Consider the following 21,304-nt stretch of genomic DNA (forward strand, 5'->3'; position numbering starts at 1 on the left):
GCAGGCACGTGTTTTTTAACTACATCCTCTACCTCTTCTTGGTAATCTACAGACAGAAGCTCTGTCCCAATATTGAAATGGTTTTCCCACTTAAGATATTGATGGCATATCTATTTATGTCTGATAGATAAAGATACATTCTCTATACAGCATTCAGCTCCATTCTGCTATTTTTTCAGAGGCTGCATGGCTGGCTGTTTAAAGTCAATATCAGACCAAGTGGACTCCAAAAAAAGCTATAAACTGATAAATATTAATTAGTTCGCAAGAGACCGGGTTCTGAAATTGCTTATAGTCTTCATCAAGTGCATAAATATGGTTACTAGCACATTTACATGCAGCATTTTGTAGTACACTTTTGGAAAGAGAATGAATTTGTCAATTAAAATTGCTTGAAGTTGATGATTTATCTGGACTGAATCGAATCTGACCATTGAAGGAATTAGACCCAAAACACATTTTTGGAAATTGACTAATCTCTAGCTGTTTGTTATCTAACTTTGTATATATATGGCATTGCAGCCACAATCAAATGTGTGTTTTTTTATCGCAGGATTTTTCTAAATGACAGAATATACAATAATTTTAATAACGTAAATGGCAATCCTACTTGTGAAGCAAGTTTTGAAGCCAGAAAAACAACTGACTGATGTGGTTTGATACATTTTGTAAATGTAGCCAAAGTATACAATGCAGGTTACATGAGGTTATGATACATCTTAAACTGGGTATAAAAACTGATTGGTGAGCCAAGAAAACTGAACTGCATCTCCTCCCCTCGTTTTTAAGCACCATCGTACCTAAATCTAGGTGCACGTGGTGTTTGTACACCACCCTTGACACTTTCTAAAAAGGAGTTGCGGTGGGGGGGGTGGGCAGGACAATCGGTCCTGGCGCATTTATCATTTATGCCAGTTTTCTAGCGCAAATCTTGACTGAAGTACACACTGGCTACGGGATGGCCTAGATTTCAATATAGGTGCATAGCCTGCTGGATGATGCACTTAATTTATGGAAAGGTGTGCACCTCGTTGTAAATTAAGTGCATCTTCCGGCATCGCAAGGTGGGGTATAAAGACAGGTGTACAAATACTGGTTTTGATAAATGACCCCTTTAGTGTTTTAAAATGCTATTTTGTCAGTATGTTCACAATCCTGTAAAAAATCAAAATTAATAGAGATGATCCGATTATTTTTCTTGCTGTAGAGGATTTTATTTCTTTCTACTTGTACAGCTATCTTTTACATTGCAATAACGCAGTTTTAGAAACAGCCCAAACCCTGTCTCCCGGCAGTTTATTATTAACACAAGCATGACAAAGCGTCGTGAATTCAACATAAGGAGGACAAAAAATATATATATATATAATAAAATATTGACTGACCTTTCCTAAAGATTAGTGACTAGCTTTAGGATGTACCTTTAAAAAGGGATTGGGTTCAAAACATTCATTAACCCCTTTAATGCCAGTGGGACTGGCAATGCATTGCTGTTCCCCCTGGCGCCAAAGAGGTTAAAAGGCACCAAAGACAAAATATACATATTTACAAAGATACAATAAGAACAAAAGTACACAATCCTTCGACAGGGTGTCTGAGTTTTTAAACTTACTGTAAACCTTCACTTGCAAAAAAACAAAAAAAAACAAACAGACTGTTGCGTTTAGACAATATAACTTTTCACATACACTGGTGCAATACATTAAAATATCTTGTAAGTGCTCTATCACAATAAAACAAATTTCAGATTGGATTCTGCCCGCAGATACAATCTAAATGTATGCCATATTTCAGAATTTCTTTATAGCGCTTTTTTTAAACTTTTTTTTTTTTACTCTTCATAATATAGGTATAGTTTTATTTTTATATATATATATATATATATATATATATATATATTTATATATATTTATAACTCTGACATAAATTCCTTTTCCTTTGGTTAAAACTATAACAAAAGTTAAAGCCCTCTCTTAAAAAGCAAACACAATAAATTCTTTGTTCTATTTTTCGCCTTTAGAGTGCACAGTTTGCATACCATAAAATTAAATACTTTTAAAATTTTTCAAGGGTGCAAGACTAGCGACTAGAAAAATATCTGAATGAGGTGCCTTCTAGTGCTGGTATAATATTGCAGCTGTAGCAAAAAAGGTACCTTTTAGGGTCATATCAGCCTAATCTTAAAAGCAAGGCTACCACTGGCCAAATGACTCAAGAATGCCTTATTGCTCTGTAAAGAAGGGGACTAAGGCGGGCTAGGGCTGAACTCTACCCAGAATTGAGCAGTTTATCATTTCCCATTTGAAGAACAACAGTCAGTTGATTCTACCATGACAGTCTTGCGTTTGACCACAGCTTGGTGCATTGCTAGGTCCTGTAGCAGCCAAGAGATTTACATAGACTTAAGTGTCCCTCGCATCAATATGTCAAACATCTAGCACCTGGCACTGACACTAATTCATTCAGTCCCTCTTATGTACATGGCTAAACACTGACCACTTTGAATACAACCCCTTCGTAGGGTGCATTTATACACACATATATATATATATATATATGTAACTATATCCTAATGTATTTTATAAGGTGCCAAATATAGATTATTATTAAGGTCACAAGTACTAATACAGAAACTAGAGGGGGCAAGGTGCTTTTTTCAAGTGCTTGTGTTTTGCTGAATCCAAAGAATGCCAGATGGCATGCAAGTTTGGAAAGATTGCTAAGAGGATTGGTAAATAATTTGACTTCCCAACAGATTGTGGATTCCCCCATTTTGTACCTGGCTTTTTTTACAGTCACTAAAACATGGCTGTTGATAATATCCTTCTACTAAGCTAGACACTGTTTGCCACCAAAGAGAAAATCTTAAAATAGAAGAAAGGTGCTTCCCATGGGGCATCTTGGCAAATATTAACAAGGGAAAATAATAACTGCCATAATGCCTTACTGCAGACATACAAACCGTAAAATCTCAAGGGACTTGTGCATCCCAGGCTGATGGAACTACCTACCAAAGTATGGTGGGTCTAAAACTGGATTCTTAACATATGCTAACCTTCAATGGTATTAGGAACTCACTCCCAAACTAAACATACTAGCATTCTTACACAGCTGGTGCTTCAAAAGCTATATTTCACTCCACGTGGGAGTGCCAGTGCATTGTTGGCTGGGTCCACACAGCAAGGTGCAACAGGCTTTGCATGCCCAATTAAACTGTTCATTCAGTCTTTTCCTCAAAATTTTGATTCTCTCAGGCTGAGAATTACAACGTTGAAATAATAAAGAGCGCATGGTGACTATGCCACACAGATTTAGAAAAAAAATGTATATATATATATTTACAATTAAGGGCGCACATTTCACATGACCAGGAACAAAAAAAAAAAGCTAAACCCGTTTTGTTTTGCCCATATGCGCTTAAAAGGTCAAATAGAGGCACTCCAGTATCACTGGGCAAAGTTCAGCAAGATTTTGGGAGATCAGCGGGGAGCTCTGCTTGAGACACACGGTACTGGACTTTTGTGTTGGTGATTGCACCATGCTTTTGACGCAGATGAAGTCGCAGTTGGCTCTTGTGACGAAAATGGAGATTGCATTTTTCGCACTAGAAAGGAAATGAGAGAAGAAATTGATAATAATTTTTTTTTAAATGAAGTATAAGTTATCATCTTATATTTTAAACATTCTCAGCAACCAGTTCATATCTTATGCGTCTACACAGTCTGAAACAAATGTCTATATATTTACTGTATGCCTACACCAACATTTCTGTCTATATACATTGCTAAGCCACTATCACAAACATTCTGTGCAACAAAATAACATGCCATGATTTTACTGAAACCACTATTTCTCAGGGTATCTTCACACATGTAGAAAAGCCAGGGTTGTGTTCCAGCTCACCTTCCAATTTTTTGTAGCCCCATGCACGGAGTTGGTCGAGTCAGTCTATATACTGATTGTAGCAATTTGAAGGAAATATACTCCAGCACGGTTCCAATGTGTTTGTAGTTGCGCTTTATTCAATTCTCCAAACCGCAGTAGCAAGTGCAGACAAAAGACTCCACCTCCACCTGGTACTGCTACTGCTGTTTGGAGAATTGAACAATAAAGTGCAACTACAAACACATTGGAACCGTGCTGGAGTATATTTCCTTCAAATTGCTACTATCTTCACACATAGCATATACTGTATGTTGCAGAATGTCTGCAGCTGAAGAATCCATTATATATAAATTGGATATCACGCGTATTTGGATGTGCATAAATTCTTCAGAAAGTAAATTTCTTATTTGGCTTACAACCTAATCCAAATCAACTAGCATAAGCATTTGTAATACACGTTTTTACATGGTGGACCTACATGATAGGGTTTCTCTCCAGTGTGAATGCGCAGGTGGCTCTTTAATGTCTGCAAGTGTCTGAACCTGGTTCCACAGATCTCGCATGGGTACGGTTTTTCTCCAGTATGTATTAGTACATGCGCACGGAGGTGAGCAACCTAAAGATACAAAATGCTAATCATTTAATTGAAAGCATGGATTCTGATATAAACAAACATAAAATAGGTTTGTTGAATGGTCATAATGATTAAAAAGTATCTACAGCTACGTCTTCTGACATTTACTACAACACGTGTCAGTAAATACATAGACCTCTTCTAGCAGAGGCCAGGAAAGGTCTTCAATGATGTTAAGGACCATCCTCTCTATGCAAGTTACTATTACAGACAGGCAAGCAAGAAGAGAAGCAGCTGGGAATAACCCATGTCTGTGGAGAGCACTACATAAAGTGTTTGTTTTCAGTCTTTAAAGGGGTTTTCCAGGAGTACAATATTGATGACCTATCCTTGGGTACATCTTCAAAATCTGATCAGTGGGGGTCCAACTCCCGGTGCTGTGCTGCGGCCTTCTCACAGCGCACCAATCACTGCACCGTACACTGTATAATAGCTTTGCTTGGTATTGCAGCCCAGGCCTATTTACTTGAATGGAACTGAGCTGCAAATCGGTCATGTGACCTATGAATGTGACATCATTGGTCTAGAAGAATGGCTGCAGCACTTAACGGACCAGATATTGGTGGGAGTGCCGGGAGTCAGACCTCCACATATCAGGTATTGATGATCTATCCTAAAGATAGGCTACCAAAAAACAAACAAACACCTCTTTAACCACGGAGAGACATAAGAGCTGTACATTTCTTTATTAAAGGCTATTCCAACACTGCATTGAAGCAGAAGTATATAGCCTTTAATGGGGTTTTCCAGAAATGATTATATTTTATGTAATGCCCACAGCCTGCCTCCCGAAAAAGAAAATTCATACTTACCTGCTCCACAACATCCCAGTCCTCTGCTGTCTCCATCTTCCAGTCCCTGCACAGTTTACATCCAGCTCGCTATGGGCATGGTCACATACACCTCTCCAGCCAATGACTGGCTTCAGCGGTAACGTGACCACAAGCATTAGGGTACTTTCACACTAGCGTTTTTGTTTTCCGATACCGGAAAAAAATGATCAGTTTTATTCTAATGCATTCTGAATGGATAGCAATCCGTTCAGTGTGCATCAGGATGTCTTCAGTTCAGTCTTCAGTTCAGTCACTGTATGGTTTTTGGACAGAGAAAATACTGCAGCATGCTGCAGTTTTCTCTCCGGCCAAAAATACTGATCACTTGCCAGAATGCCAAATCCAGCATTAATTTACATTGAAGTGTATTAGGCATTAAGTGTTCCGGCAAAACGGATCCGGATTTTTTTTTATAGCGGATCCATTTTTCCAGATGACACCGGAGACACGGATATTTCAATGCATTTGTCAGATGGATCTGCATCCGGATCCGTCTGACAAATGACATTAGTTTGTGTCCGGATTGACGGAACTGCCTGCCAGAATCCTCTGCCGCAAGTGTGAAAGTACCCTTAGCTGGAGAAGTGTATGTTTCCATTTCCATGGCCAGCCGGGTGTAAACAGTACAAAAACCGGAAGACGTAGACAGTGGAGGGCTGAAGCAGCATGGAGCAGGCTAGTATGAATCTTCTTTTTCAGGCTGCAGGTATTACATAAAATATATGTAATGTGTAATATATATATATATATATATATATATATATATATATATACACATACACACACACACACACATAAAAAACATTTGGTTTAATGTATGTCTGTGTGGTCAAGACTACCTCTGGTGACATTGCAGGGAACATTTAAACTGACTGGTTCTTGACATGTACCTGTACAAAGCGGGCACCACATGTCTCACACTTATACGGCTTTTCTCCAGAATGAATTCTTGTATGGGTCTTTAGGTTTGCAGGTCGATTGAATTGTGCGCCACAAATACTACACCGATATGGTTTTTCACCTGGGGATTAAATAAATGACAGATTAACATTAAAAGATAATAGGGAACATGTACTAAAATTGTAGGCCCTTTTTTTTTTTTTTTTTTTTTCTGCAAGTGCCTTTTTTGCCACAACATTTTTGACTTTTTAGCTCCCCACCCCTCGTCCAAAAGGTGGACGGTAGGAGGCGGGCTACGGAAAGGAGAAACAGAGCCTGACTCATTTAAAAACATCTTTTTACTTAAACTGGCGTGTGAAAATGACCCTCAATATAAATTAACACTTTCAAAAATGGTAACCAAGTTGGGCTATACGGGAAGGAAGTTAAACAATAGACCACTTCAATCATTTTTCCAAGTGTACATAAGAGAGGGAGTGAACCATTTTTTTATGAGATCAACTCCACTAGAATTAAAATACTTTACAATCCAATGCTTGACAACCCGGGAGTAATTCAGCAACTCACCGGTGTGCACGGTCTTATGGCTGGCAAGGTTTCCTTTGTAGCGGAATGAAGCTTGGCAGCGGTCACACTTATAGGGCTTATCACTGTGCATCTGCAGAGTGTGTCTTTTCAAAGAGCCCTCTTCAGAGAAACGAGAGTCACATTCATTACAAAAGAAAGTGCCATTTTCTGTGCAGAAAACAAAAACAGGTAAGAGATTATAGTAAATAAAATATGTTCAGTAATGTTGCCTTCTAGCAACTAGTCATGGGTTTATGTCCCAGCAAGGAAAGCTCTGCATGGTGTCTAGATGGATTTTTTTCTCTAAATACTTCAGTTTTCTCTAACGCTATTTAGCTTCCTATGAAATAGCTTCCATTGTGTACACATGCCTGTGATAAGGTGAGAGCCACATGGTATCAAATGGTTCTGCATAATATGTAAAATCTACCTAAATAACTGCTAAGAAATACATGATATTGGTTCATTGCAGTAGTACTTAGCAACTTACAGCTTAAGTAATATGCGTTCTAAATGATAGCTGAGTTTTTGGTTTTGAAATGTGAACTTACCACAGCTTGAGTCTGAAAACTCTGACTGGGTCTCAACTATCTCTTCTCCAAAGTTTGAACCCGGGGTGTGTGGACACATTTCTGGAGGGGATTGTGAAGAAAACATGTTGAACTTGGGTGTATGGATGTAAAGAGGCGAATGTCCTTCACTGCTCAAAGGTGACCCCTCCATACTCCTGAGAATAGAACAAACAAGTTACTCATGTGTTGTTTTATGATCATAGGGAAGGGTAAAAAAATGAACCATTTTCTACAGGCGAAATAGTGAGATTTAATTGAACTGCGTATGACTAAGGGAAACTTTTTATTTTGTTAGCTTTTCAGTGCTTACCTGTTTACCAGGCTGTTCAGCTTGCTAGCCTGGTGAATGGCTGTGTCTTCAGGGCTCATATTAAGTTTAGATGACGTTTGTATGTCCATATTTTCTGATTTAACTTGCTGTTGACATGTCTGAGAAGTGTAAAATGGTGGAGACAGGTTGACCATTTCATTTTGGTTGGCGCACGCTTCCTTGTCACTCTGGTTCAGAGAATTCAGCAATTTATACTTTTTCCAGTTACAAGCTTTTGGGTCTGTAGATTTTGACATAGGAGAGCTGGATCCTTGTGAAATTCGAGCATTTTTACTGCTGCTGGACTCTGTTGGAGAGTTAGGTTGGCAGTCTGACTTCTGTGGACTTTGAGGGCTAACAAGACCTTTGCGGTTTACTGGAGAGTTTGTAGGTTTAAAGTGCGCTATTTCATCCTCTGAGGATGTTCTTTCCTCCTCTTTCCCTTTGTCACAATTATAGAATGGGCTGCTTCTTATGGATGGACCAGCAGACCGGGAGCCTGCAAGCACATTGTATTGAGAGTCACTACGGGGGTCTTCCAATGAAGCCTCCTTAGGAGAGTAGATGTTGGTGTGGCACACATTGACAGACAAGTCTGTGACTGCTTTCCTGTAATCTCCTAGCACAGTCCTTGAATTTTCACCAGGTAACACACTTTCCTTAGGATATCTATTTGATCTTTGGATGTCAGCCATCTGAACATCTCTTACTTCATCCTCTGGAAACAGAAACCCATGGACTGGTATGTGACCATACAGAGGGTATGAGGATGGAGAGCCATTGTATAAATTGGGTATATAGGACCTTCCATCACAGATAGCTGTATTACGAAGAGGTACAGTATTTTCTGATATCTCACAGTTTCTGTAGGCCATAACATCAGGAGGCAACATTGACCTGCCTTGTAGAAAATCTTCTCTAGATGGTTTCACAGAACTCACAATATCTTCACTGTCAAAAAACAAAGACAAAAAAATTATACTTAAAGCCCAAAATAAGTTAACCATTATCTACAGAAGAGAAAACAAGATCATTGTAAGTGCATGGAACAAATAAGCAAAATAAAAACATTTACTGATGGAAATAACAAACTCTACCTGGACTTGAGAAACCTCTGGCAGGTATCCACGACATGCTCCATCTGTAGGTAAAGTGCAGTGCTCATGACTGCCATAATGCTGCTGTCTCTTAAGCTAAGTCGAGACGTGTACATGAAATCCAAAAGGACCCTAAAGCCCTCTGCACTGATTTCTGGATCAAGGTTGATGATGTTCATGTTGCACTTCATCTGGTCGGTGAAGATGGCATAGAATAACCCACTGAAAAAATAATAAAAATAAAAAAAAACATTTACATTTCTACAAAAAAGGTCAAATAAGATACATGGACAAAAATGAAAATTATAGTCAATACTAGATGATAGAACATCTAGTATCGACTATAATAAAACATAGAAAATTCATCAGAAATGCCAAGACATTATACGCATCTGCACTAACCTGCAAGCCATCAGGACCGTCTTGTGAGCTCGAAAGTGTTCCCGATTTACAACGATGATCACATCTGTCAGGATGTCTCTACTTCGAAGACGATTAAGATTCAAGAGCACATCACTAGCGTGCCGCGTGAACTGGATGCAGCTGTCAGTTGCAGATGTCATTGTTGCCCCTATCCTAAAGCAAAGAAGACCCAATACTTCAATACTTGTCTATAACTGCTGTTAGCTACTGTGAACATTTCAAATAAGTTTCAACTTCCACTTTTGGTGGTTTATGTTATTTATGGACCACTTCATTGTCGCCACTTATGAAAGTGGAGTAACATGCAGGTGCTAACCAACCAGTGACTTGTACATACAATGAAGATAAAACACACAAGTACTTACCCAAAGTTTCAATTCAAAATCCAAACTCCTCTTTAACTACTGAAAAAAAAAAAATATATATATATATATATGAGTATGCATGTCAGATAGATGTCATATTGATGATATTGTCATATCATATACTACAGTGATGTTAGATTTTACATGTTAGACGACTGCTGTTATCCCATCTACTAAGAAGCTATGTTTTAGGCTACATGCACGCGAATGTTGTTTGTTTCAATTCCGTTTTTTTTTTGCGGATAGGATCTAGACCCATTCATTTCAATGGGTCCGTGTGCTGTCCACATCAGCATAGCCGTTCCGTAGCCCCACAAAAAAAAAATAGAACATGTCCTATTCTTGTCCGTTTTAGGCATTGTTACAATGGATCTGCAAAAAAAAATAACGGATGGCATACGGATGCCATCGTTTAGTTTTTTTTGCGGACCGCAAAACACATACGGTTGTGTGCATGTAGCCTTAGTTACAGCATGGAAAGTGTGCCAGGACATGTCAGCACTCCAGTTGGCTTTCCTCAGGTTTCTATAATATGAGTCCTATGTTACAGTAAAAAGAATCTGGATGGACTCTTTACGTTAATTTCATTTTTTTCCTAGGTACCCTGGTTTCTTCTCACAATTTAACACATGACTTCTGATGGCTAAGTGACTATGATGATAGAGGGAGATTATATTGTGAACCCCTATGGAGACAGAGACCAAAGTAAATGTGTACAGTCAGTTGCAGAAATCTGGACCCTATATGAATATAAGCAAAGCAATGAAATACTTAACTAAAATGTAAGTAACGGATAGTCCCATAAATGAAAGAGGAAGATTTCAGAATGGATGAACGGACAAAACAGCTGGCCCAACAGATAACTTAACAGCTACCAAACGGTTAATATAGGAGTCATTTCCTCTTCCTATTCCAAGGAACCCTGAAACTAGGCATTTCCCTCGCCCAGTGGTTTCTCTACCTGTTTTGTACATTTCCATCCACAGAGAAGGAACCGTCCAAAAATGAAGAAAACCACCGATTGTTGGATTACATTAAGAGAAAAAAAAACTAGACTCACCGGCAGGCCAAAAGTGATAAATCCTTACCAATACGATCTGAAATCACTGATGTCCTACTATACCAGGCTCTACTATATAGACAAACATGTCCAGTTCTCTGCCTAGACTACCTGATCAGAAATATCTAATTTAATAGTATGCCATTAAAATATCCAAGTAATATCCATATAGGACATTACCTTCTACAGTGAGAGCTGAACAGCCTCTTACATACATAGGATTGCAAGTGGAATATTAACAGACACATCCTATGTTATCACACTACCTGCTATGCATGGCTTTCCTGCACACAGAGGAATAGGGGTGGACACTGCAGCCGTCTCATTCTGGGAAATATTTGACTCAGACTGGGATTTCTTCACCCAGTGAACTCTAGTACAATTAACCTTCCTGAAAAGCTAGTCTGGGACACGGCCATACAGTATGCACTCCCTCGTAGGCTTCCCTAACACAAGACACATTTTACTTGTCAAAATCCAAAACTTGGAAGTCGGGGTCCAAGGAACAACACCTATAAACAATGAACATCAGACCAGGCACTGAAAGCACCACTTTAATTGAATGTGAATTGTATTTCCACACAGATTATAGTCATTTGGCCTCAGGAAGGATGCAGGATTAGTGAAATGGATAAAGCATTGCGTTATTTAGGCTCGAGCATAAAAATGGGGCTCTATATTCCATTGCAAATCGGGCTTCAGCTCCTAGGCTAGCTTGTGGTCACCAAAGCAAGAGTTCCACAATCCGCCACCAGATGGCAACAAAGAACGTGGATTTTCTATCCTACTCAGGTTCTGCCTGTAGTTGAGCTGATCCCACAAACTGTCATTGGCTACAGCCCTCGTTAGTAAATCACACAGTACTGTATGTGGCATGTCGGATGTACCGCACCACAATACAATCCGTTTTCCTATAGCATCAGTAGTATAATTGTGACAAGTGGAAACGTTTTCTTATTCTACTGTCTATTCACTTAGAGGCAGATTTTACCTTGGCTTTTGTGACATATCCTCCCAGAAACTGTAGCTGACAAATACTGTACTTCTCATAGGAGCATTGGGAGGTGGGAAACTTCTAAATCTACAGCACCATCAGCCTGACTGTTGTCAGTATCTAATTTTCAAGCCAGACTCATGTATACGTTTTTCCAACTGTTACTATAGAGGCCCAAGAGGTAGTTATGTGCAAGCAGGGGGATGAAGGAGCAGTAACAAGACCCAAGGACAAAAGGCATTGGTATAGTGGCATCTATCAAACCTTGGGGCTGCCATGCCCTGTAATGTCACGGCCACAATCCATTCGACCTGTTGAAGCCTCATGTGATATAACGCATGAGCATGTATTCCATAAAATAGTAATATACATCATTTCCAGATGTTATCAGTGCACCCCTGCTCTGCCACAGGAGCAATTCTGCTGCTTCAATGTCTCAAGGGATAACTCATGCTCTCCTATTAAAAAAAGGGGTTTTAATCTGTTCCTCATATGAAAAACTGTTATGAGGGGCAATTTGCCCAGTTTGCTTTCCAGCAGAGAATCACTTTCAAGTTCAATGGATTAATAATTTAAAAGGCCGCCTGGGATTTGTGACTGGCAGCGAGCGCTCCCTGCGATGTTACTCATTCCTTATTTAACCAACAGCTTGTAACAGTATCAGAGGAGAGCAGCGACACAAGAAGGCGCAGCACTCAACTGGTTAATCCCACCAGCCGTCGTGTGCCCTGGCAAAAGATAAAAATTGTCATTGCAACAAAAAAAAAGGTATGTAACAGATGAGAAGGCCAGCTCTGCCCTGTCATGGAGGCGTCACGTTGCAAACGTCCTGCCAGAAGAGCTGGCATAGCAGTCAGTAGATACCACAGCAGCAATGTGTGGCATGGAGCTCGGGCACACACAGAAGTGAAGCCCTCATGGAGCCCAACGCCGTCATGATCAGAACCTGCTGTGGTGTCTGAGGGTGGGGGTGAGCCCATAGGCTTGGTGCCAACTACAGCTCGCCCCACCTCTCGTGGGCTGTATATCAGTCACAGAAGCTGCGTCCAAGACATAAATGCCCTCTTGGTTTATAGGCATGAAAAGTCTAATAAACATAACACCCAAAGAAAACTTGTTTTATTTCAGATACTAAGTGTACAATGTTTTGCATATTTTTATATACGACATGGCGGAAACAGAAGGTCTGTAATCATGTCCAGGCATGACAGCGTTCACATCGCGTTTAACACATACACATGACGTTCATAATAAACGGATACCCCAGTGGCATTTCTTTGCAGACAGCGTAGTGTATTAGGCTGTGTTCACATCACGTGTTTGCCCTAGGTGTAACATATACATTAGGGGGAAAAAAAGGATGCAAAAGTGTAGTACACTACACTACCAAAAAACGTATATTGTTTTTAGGCTACTTTCACACTGGCGTTTTAGCTTTCTGTTGGTGAGATCCGTTCAGGGCTCTCACAAGAGGTCCAAAATGGATCAGTTTTGCCCTAATGCATTCTGAATAGAAAAGAATCCGCTCAGAATGCATCAGTTTGCCTCCGATCAGTCTCCATTCCGCTCTGGGGGTGCTGCTTTCAGCGTTTTGGGGTCCGTCTGACGAAACTGAGCCAAACAGATCCGTTCTGACACACAATGTAAGTCAATGGCGACGGATCCGTTTTCTCTGACACAATCTGGCACAATAGAAAACTGATCCGTCCCCCACTGACTTTCAATGGTGTTCAAGACGGATCCGTTTTGGCTATGTTACAGATAATACAAACTAATCCGTTCTTAACGGATGCATGCGGTTGTATTATCTGAACTGATCCGTCTGTGCAGATCCATGGCGGGTTCGCACCAAACGCGAGTGTGAAAGTAGCCTTACAATGCAACCCTTTGGTGGCGGAGGCCACTGTCTCCATCCGTTTGTCGTATATGTTAAATGTAATACAAACACATAATGTGAACCTGGCCTTCCAGTTTTACGCTCCTAATTAAACGTAATACAAACACGCAGCTTTAGACTGGGGGTCACATCACGTTTTTTGCCATCTGCTCAATGTATACAAAAACCGTATATGCCTCAGACTGATGCCATGCAGCGGCGGCATCTGTTCACCATACAGTTCCACTGTAAAGAAAAGGAGACCTTAACATATACTTTTTTATGCAGGATATTATGCAGGCTACGCTTTCTTTTCCCAATGTATACGTTAAACGGATGACAAAAAAATAATTCATGTGAGCCCGGCCTTATACACGATGTGAAGAGCCCCGAGGGATCCCGCCGGCGGCCACTAGATGGCAGTGCGCGCTCTGGCAGGCGCTCTTCTGTCCCTCAGAAAAGTTGTGTTTGGATAAACACTCACACGTTTGTTCTGCTGTTTTGCCCTTTTCTTGCTTAAATAAAAAAATGAAATGGAGTTTTTCTGAATCCTGACTCAACAAGTCCCCCCCCTCCCGCCATGAAATGACAGGTCTCTGGCTTGGACCTGGCGCGGAATGCGTTGGTTAGAGACACCTCCTTTGTATTTGTGACGGGGCCAGCTACATTCCTGCCCTCCCAAATATGACACCAGCCCCCGGCCAAGGACCATGTTTCTATTATGGAACCTATATTTTGTCCCTTTTTTCCATGGCTTGTGCCACCCAAGAGCTGCATCTATGGATGGAGGCTTTATATTTTACACAGGCTTCCCCTAAATTGCAGGTGCCTGGCCAGTACATAATTATCAGTGCAGAAATAGCGTGCCCACCTTCACCCCAGTGCCCCAAACCTTCACCGGGCACAACACTGAGGAGAAGACTCCTGACATTTCTCATTTAACCCTTCGCAAGTCTATGAGTCAAGCCAAGAAGGCAATGGAGTTTAGTTGCCACAAATAACACCCTGCGCAGCTCTGCAGCATCTGGCCCCTGACAAGTGGCGACTACAATGGTCGTTGCAGGAGATATATATATATATATATATATATATATATATATATATATACAGTGTCCCCAGCCTGAGAGAAGACATGAGGATGGAGCGCCATGATATCTTCCCTCACAAACACATCGCCTAAAAATCCATCCGTGCCCTTCAGCCAGTGCGGAGGAATGCGAAACCTCCAGTTAACCTCCAGTCAAGCCACAGGGGGGGAAGCGTGTATTATTTGACCCCTTGGCAAGGCTTCCAAGGAGGGGTATAAAGGCCACCATTTAGGCGGCGAGGTAAGTACGGCTCCGCCGCTTCCCCCTCAGTGTCGGCAGCGTTTTCTCTAAATTTAGCGCGTCGCTGGGGAATTTTATCAAAGAGCGCCGTTCTGCTAGTGAGCGGCAGGGGGCGCTCCCGCCCCAGACACCGCGCGCAGACATCTGTTATTTACCACTTGTGTGGACGGCGTTCCTGCGCTGGAGGAAGCGACTACTGGCATCATGGAATACAAAATGTCCTATAACCTGGAGGGCGCCGAGTGCCATACAGACATGTGGCGTCCAATGTACTACAGCGTGCGCCTGGTACTAAAGAGGGCACAGGTGGGCACCCCCGAGCGGGGATTACAATGCATTTAGGAGAGTCAACAAAACATAAATAATAATAACAAAGTGACACGGGGAATGCATGACTAGAACGAGGCGCCCTGTCAGGGCACAGCCATGGGCACCAGCCGCGCGCCTCGGGACCCCCAGCCTGCTCCGTGCGGTGGTCTCCGGGAGTAGCGTGTGGAGCGGCGCCAGCACAAGTTCACTGGGCGATGGTGATTTACGAGGCGCCCCCCTGTGCCAAGTTCCTTCATAGTAAACACTGAGCAGACTGCGCTGCCAATGGAGAGGAGCGCGAGAGGGAACGTCCTCCCCGCAGCCGCCGCCGGCCCTAATCCCCTCAAAACGGGCACCATTAGCCAGAAATCCTCCTAATCCTCCTGGAGAGTTTTTGGGCAGCCAGACTGCGCCCTCCCTGCCAGCCAGCAGCTCCATAAATCCACCCCGTTATCGCTGCTGCCCCCTGTAAGGTGAGGGAAGGGGCACTGCCACCCTCCAGACAGTCTCCTGCGCACACACACACACACGTATGGAGCAGGGAAGCCAGACAGAGACAGGGAGGGCAGCAGCGACTAATGCCACAACATGCCAGGCACAGCAGCACGGGCACACTGTCAGCTCCCGAGCAAAGTGAGCAGCAATACAGCAGGAGAAATGACAAGAGAGGCAAAGGGGAGAGAGGAGAGGAGCCAGCAGCCTCCAGCCCCAGCAAGTCATAAAAACAGAATGAAAGAGAAGCAATCACCTGGTAGGGCTTTCCTAGAAAATCCTTGCATCACCACTTCTAAGAACCCCCAGTTCTAAGAATCAACAGGGCTCAATTCTCGGAATTTGAGCTTCTGATCTTACCATTATAAGAAGGCGGGGGAGGACGGAGAGTCTCCCAGCCAGCCCCTTTCACTGTCCTTCTGCCTATCGTCGCCGTCTGCGGGCACTTGGGGTTCCTCCGGGCACGCTGCCCAGCCAGAAAAAAATGCCCTTCATAGGGGTTCATCTTTTTTGCTGCTTTTAATCGGGCTTTGAGCATATAGGGCTACCCGGACCCCCCTGAGTGACTTGGTTTCGCCCGGCTGGGGAGTCACGTGGTATGTCTTTGGCCGTGACGTAGGCTTTCAACTTCGAAGGCCAGCCCCGAAATTCTGAGAACTAATTTGCTATTCTGTGACATAAGAGAGACTGCGCTGCTAGGCTGCGCTCCATACACTGACTGCACACAGCTCCCTAATAAAACCTCCTTCCCCCCTACACACGTCCCCGGCAGGGTGGCAGTGCCAGGTCCACTCAGTGCGGGGACTGGGACCTATGCAGCCGGAGCCCTCGTTCTGCAGCACTAGGGCTGGTCCCTGGACTGGAAGGGGTATGGTATGAGCTGGCAGGCTGTGCACCTTCTTTACTGTCTTGTGCCCTCTGCATTGTGTGTTGTGTTGTGTCTAGCTGCTGCCCACTTCTGTCTGAGCCTGGCATTAGTGACAGCAGCACATCTCTGTCTAACTGGCATGGGTGACACCTTGTCTTGGGCTGGCAAAGTTTAGGTGGCATGTGTGGGTGCCTGGGGTGGGGTCTGTCTGTGGCTTCCCATGGGCTAATCAAGCAGGCACCAAGTGAGAGTGGCATACTGACAAGTCCCAATGAGCGCCACAACTCTTACATCAGTAGCCGGAAACAGGATTACGGGCCGGCTAATCAGATTGAGCGCGGTTTTATGCCGCAGCCTGTGTCTCTAACATGACAGCTTTAATCACTGACACAATGGCTTTAACTCCTCAAGGTTGTCACAGTTCCCACAGAAAGGCGCATGTAGCAGAGCTGATGTTGGGGACTTAACTCTTTGGGGCTCCATGGTTTTGCACAGTGGGAAGTCTGCTCTCCTACATCTGACAAACTCTGCTCTGCTACATGCGTCTGTGTGAAATAGAGAAAGTGGTGCAGCCTTAAAGGAGACAAAAACCTCCACCAAGGAAGTCGCATCATTTCGGATCCTTTCATACTTTCTGCTGCGGTCGCTTTTAGTTCTATTTTAACTCTTGCAGTCCAGACCATTTTCTGCTCTCATCGGAAATGTCAAATATTCCTTCTCATGCTCTTCTAGCTACGTGTAGTTCGGCAATAAAGGTGTTGTGGAAATGATCGCTACGTGTAATTCATGACCTGTGACGTGTTACAGGTGACTGGATATGCACAGCAGTAGTAGGAATGGGGGGGGTAGGGGTCAAACGTAGCAGAGCTGAGTCCAACATGCCGATCCTTCTTTCTGTCATCATGGAAAAGTTAGGATACCCCTATAGAGATTAGATGGTTGGCCAGTTTCCCCCAAAATCCACCTTTAGTCCTCTGATGTTATCCACAGGACGTAAGGTGAATCTATTCTGGTAAGGCAAACCGTGCAGTCCCAAGGAGCTGAACTGCAAACCCATCTTTGCCCTGGCAGTGCCTACCACACATCAGCCACCTATGGTGTGGCGCAGCCTGGCGGCTAGGCCTCTGTGTACACTCAGGTAGTCTGCGTGTTGTGATGTTTTTGGCCTATCTCCTGTCTCTCTCTTTTTTTTTTTTTGGTGACCTACTTTTTAACAACCGGGCACTATGGGCCCAAGTTGTTAATGGATTGAAATCCAGTGGGTGTTTAGGCATCCGGCACGTCAAGATATTGCTCCAGCAGCTGAAAAAAACCTGAAGTGTCAGAATATTTAACCTTGTCTTTGCCAGGTGACCTAATTCATCAAAACATTCAGAAAGAAATGCACACCAAGAGGGAAGATCCACCCTGTGCTAACTATTGGGCATATTAACACTCACTGGTCAGGTGCCAATTTCGCGCACAGCATTATTATGCAATGCTACATGTAACCCGTCGGTATGAGACATGTACAGTGATTATTATACAATGCTACATGTATGCCGTCAGTATGAGACATGTACAGTGAATATTATACAATGCTACATGTAACCCGTCGGTATGAGACATGTACAGTGATTATTATACAATGCTACATGTAAGGTATGAGACACTGTACAGTGAATATTATACAATGCTACATGTAACCCGTCAGTATGAGACATGTACAGTGAATATTATACAATGCTACATGTAACCCGTCGGTATGAGACATGTACAGTGATTATTATACAATGCTACATGTAACCCGTCGGTATGAGACATGTACAGTGATTATTATGCAATGCTACATGTAACCCGTCGGTATGAGACATGTACAGTGATTATTATACAATGCTACATGTATGCCGTTGGTATGAGACATGTACAGTGATTATTATACAATGCTACATGTATGTCGTCGGTATGAGACATGTACAGTGATTATTATGCAATGCTACACGTATGTCGTCGGTATGAGACATGTACAGTGATTATTATGCAATGCTACATGTAACCCGTCGGTATGAGACATGTACAGTGATTATTATGCAATGCTACATGTAACCCGTCGGTATGAGATATGTACAGTGATTATTATGCAATGCCACATGTATGTCGTCGGTATGAGACATGTACAGTGATTATTATGCAATGCTACATGTAACCCGTCGGTATGAGATATGTACAGTGATTATTATGCAATGCTACATGTATGTCGTCGGTATGAGACATGTACAGTGATTATTATGCAATGCTACATGTAACCCGTCGGTATGAGATATGTACAGTGATTATTATGCAATGCTACATGTATGTCGTCGGTATGAGACATGTACAGTGATTATTATGCAATGCTACATGTATGTCGTCGGTATGAGACATGTACAGTGATTATTATGCAATGCTACACGTATGTCGTCGGTATGAGACATGTACAGTGATTATTATGCAATGCTACATGTATGTCGTCGGTATGAGAAATGTACAGTGATTATTATGCAATGCTACATGTATGTCGTTGGTATGAGACATGTACAGTGATTATTATGCAATGCTACATGTAACCCGTCGGTGTGGGTAGGGGCCGGGCTATATTTAGGATCCATGTGTTTTCTAGAAGTAAGGCTGAGTATTTGGGATGCTTGCTGTATGATCGCCCTGTCACACGTTAGTGTCTGGCTGGTTGAACGCCCTTCGTGCTCCTGATCCTATTGCAGCAGATCTAAGCCGTTTCTGATCCTGTCCCCGAGTACAATATGATAGACAAGCACTGGTACTTTTCCATTGAGAGTGACTGCTGCCTGGTTTGTTTTTGTCCTGCATGTAGAAGCATTACATTCCAGTCATGGGTGCATTCCCATGGGTCCTGAGCCGTAATAAAGTCCCCGGCCAAAATCTGCCTTTACTGCTTCCCATCCACTGGATGAAGAAATACCAGATTGTTAGTCCTGGTTAATTAATAACCTGAGCTCTTATACACAAGTCATCATACAAGGGGCAAAGTCTGTCTGATGCACCACACAGCTATACAGGCCCTGCTCCTTCACACTGCTGTCTCATAGGAAATGCACAACGCTTTGTACTGCTTACTACAAAAGGGAAATTGGCTATCATAATGTGCGCTGCTAGAGCACTTCGCATTGTGTGGTCTGTTGACTATGGGAGTCCCCGGCTGTATAGACAGACCATATACAGCAAGGGATAGAATGGAAAAGCAAAGAAGCTAAAACAGAGCTGAGCTAGAAGTTGACCCCCAAAAGGATTTGTCCCTGTTTCCAACCAATATATATTATTATTATTTGTGTTTTAATAGAGTTTAGGAACATCTGATAAGAAAGAGAGAAATTGACAGCATCATCTCAATAAACGTGATGTCATCCAAAAGACATTCGTCTCCGCTATGTGCAGCATCGTGCACTTTCCCTAATCAAGGCCAGACAGATAAGGCTACTTTCACATTAGCGTTTTCAATTCCACTATGGAGATCCGTCATAAGATCTCAATATCGGAAGAAAACGCTTCAGTTTTGTCCCGATTCATTGTCAATGGGGACAAAACTGAACTGAACGAAACGGAATGCACCACAATGTATTCCGTTCCGTTTGGTTGCGTCCCCATCGCGGACAGAAAAACGCTGCAAGCAGTGATGTGGTGCGGAGCAAGACGAATCCGTTTTCTATTGTGTCAGAGAAAAATGATCCGTCCCCATTTACTTAAATTGTGTGTCAGGACGGATCCGTTTTCTCTGACACAATTGAAAACGGATCCGTCCCCCATTGACATTCAATGGTGTTCAAGACGGATCTGTCATGGCTATAGAAGACATAATACAACCGGATCCGTTGGCTGCTGACCGTCTCATGTGGCTTTAGATCTGCTCCCCTATTCTCCCAAGATGGCTGGACTATCGTACATAACAAGCATAGATTGTAAGCTCTTGCGAGCAGGGCGCTCATTCCTCTTGTAATAATCAACTTGTCTGTTGTTATGTTATCTATGACTGTACATGAACCCCTGAATTGTAAGGCGCTGCGGAATATGTTGGCGCTATAGAAATAAAGATTATTATTATTATTGTATTATGGTAACGGAAGCGTTTTTGCAGATCCATGACGGATCCGCAAAAACCTCTAATGTGCAAGTAGCCTAATAGTAATAGCTAATTGCATTCCGTTTTGGACACTGCTCAGTAGTAATTGAGGAAACAAAATAATAGTTATTGCTAATGTGACCTTAAAGTCCAGCAGCAAAGAAGAAAATATGATGAATTATGACTTAAAAATACAAGTACGGATGTAGCAGAGCTGAGTTTGTGAACTAATAACTTGAGGTTCCATTTTTTGCACTTTACCTGCAGGCCTGTATACACCTATAGATAACGCATATGTCACCTGTATAGGCAGAAAGTCATTTCAGAGGCTGATTTGCTGATAAGGGTTCGGCCACATATTCAGGCTTTTTGCTGCACTTTTTGAAGCCAAAATCAGGAGTGGATCTTAAAGAGAAAGTATTAATGGCAGATACGACTTCTTCTCGTTTTTGAATTCACTCCGGGTTTTGGCTTTAAAAACTGCATAAAAAAAAAACTAAACATGTGACAGCAGCCTAAGGCAAAAGCTTTGCACTGAATCATGTAATATGGACATAATAGCATGAGTCTGGAGCCCCTGGTTCACCACTGAAAGTGATGGGTGTTTTCAGATCTATCGAAGTCTATAGAAATATTCACGTGGCCATTTGTTTTTAGCAGCCGGTGAATAATGGCCATCA

The 21,304-nt window shown here is 42.4% G+C and overlaps 1 protein-coding gene across 7 annotated transcripts in view; it reads right to left on the reverse strand.

Moving 5' to 3' along the window:
• Positions 1–1,189: 1,189 nt before the first annotated feature.
• The window catches only part of BCL6 (BCL6 transcription repressor), a 71,409-nt gene continuing 51,294 nt past the window's right edge, over positions 1,190–21,304 (reverse strand). Inside the window, exons 1-10 of one of the 7 annotated variants that reach the window (XM_044273169.1) lie at positions 16,006–16,138; positions 9,587–9,625; positions 9,201–9,374; positions 8,799–9,020; positions 7,702–8,652; positions 7,371–7,546; positions 6,820–6,987; positions 6,243–6,373; positions 4,364–4,501; positions 1,190–3,604 (exon numbers count right to left, since the gene is read on the reverse strand). In XM_044273169.1, coding sequence (XP_044129104.1) covers positions 3,461–3,604; positions 4,364–4,501; positions 6,243–6,373; positions 6,820–6,987; positions 7,371–7,546; positions 7,702–8,652; positions 8,799–9,020; positions 9,201–9,361 — 2,091 coding nt within the window. In that variant the 5' untranslated portion in view covers positions 9,362–9,374; positions 9,587–9,625; positions 16,006–16,138 and the 3' untranslated portion in view covers positions 1,190–3,460. Of the gene's footprint in view, positions 3,605–4,363; positions 4,502–6,242; positions 6,374–6,819; positions 6,988–7,370; positions 7,547–7,701; positions 8,653–8,798; positions 9,021–9,200; positions 9,375–9,586; positions 9,626–15,901; positions 15,970–16,005; positions 16,139–21,304 lie in introns of those variants that run through there. The other 6 variants (XM_044273165.1, XM_044273168.1, XM_044273171.1 and 3 more) reach the window with 6 other exon arrangements.

This window comes from Bufo gargarizans, unplaced genomic scaffold (genome assembly GCF_014858855.1).
Source record: "Bufo gargarizans isolate SCDJY-AF-19 unplaced genomic scaffold, ASM1485885v1 fragScaff_scaffold_437_pilon, whole genome shotgun sequence".
In the NCBI taxonomy this organism is placed as follows: Eukaryota; Metazoa; Chordata; class Amphibia; order Anura; family Bufonidae; genus Bufo; species Bufo gargarizans.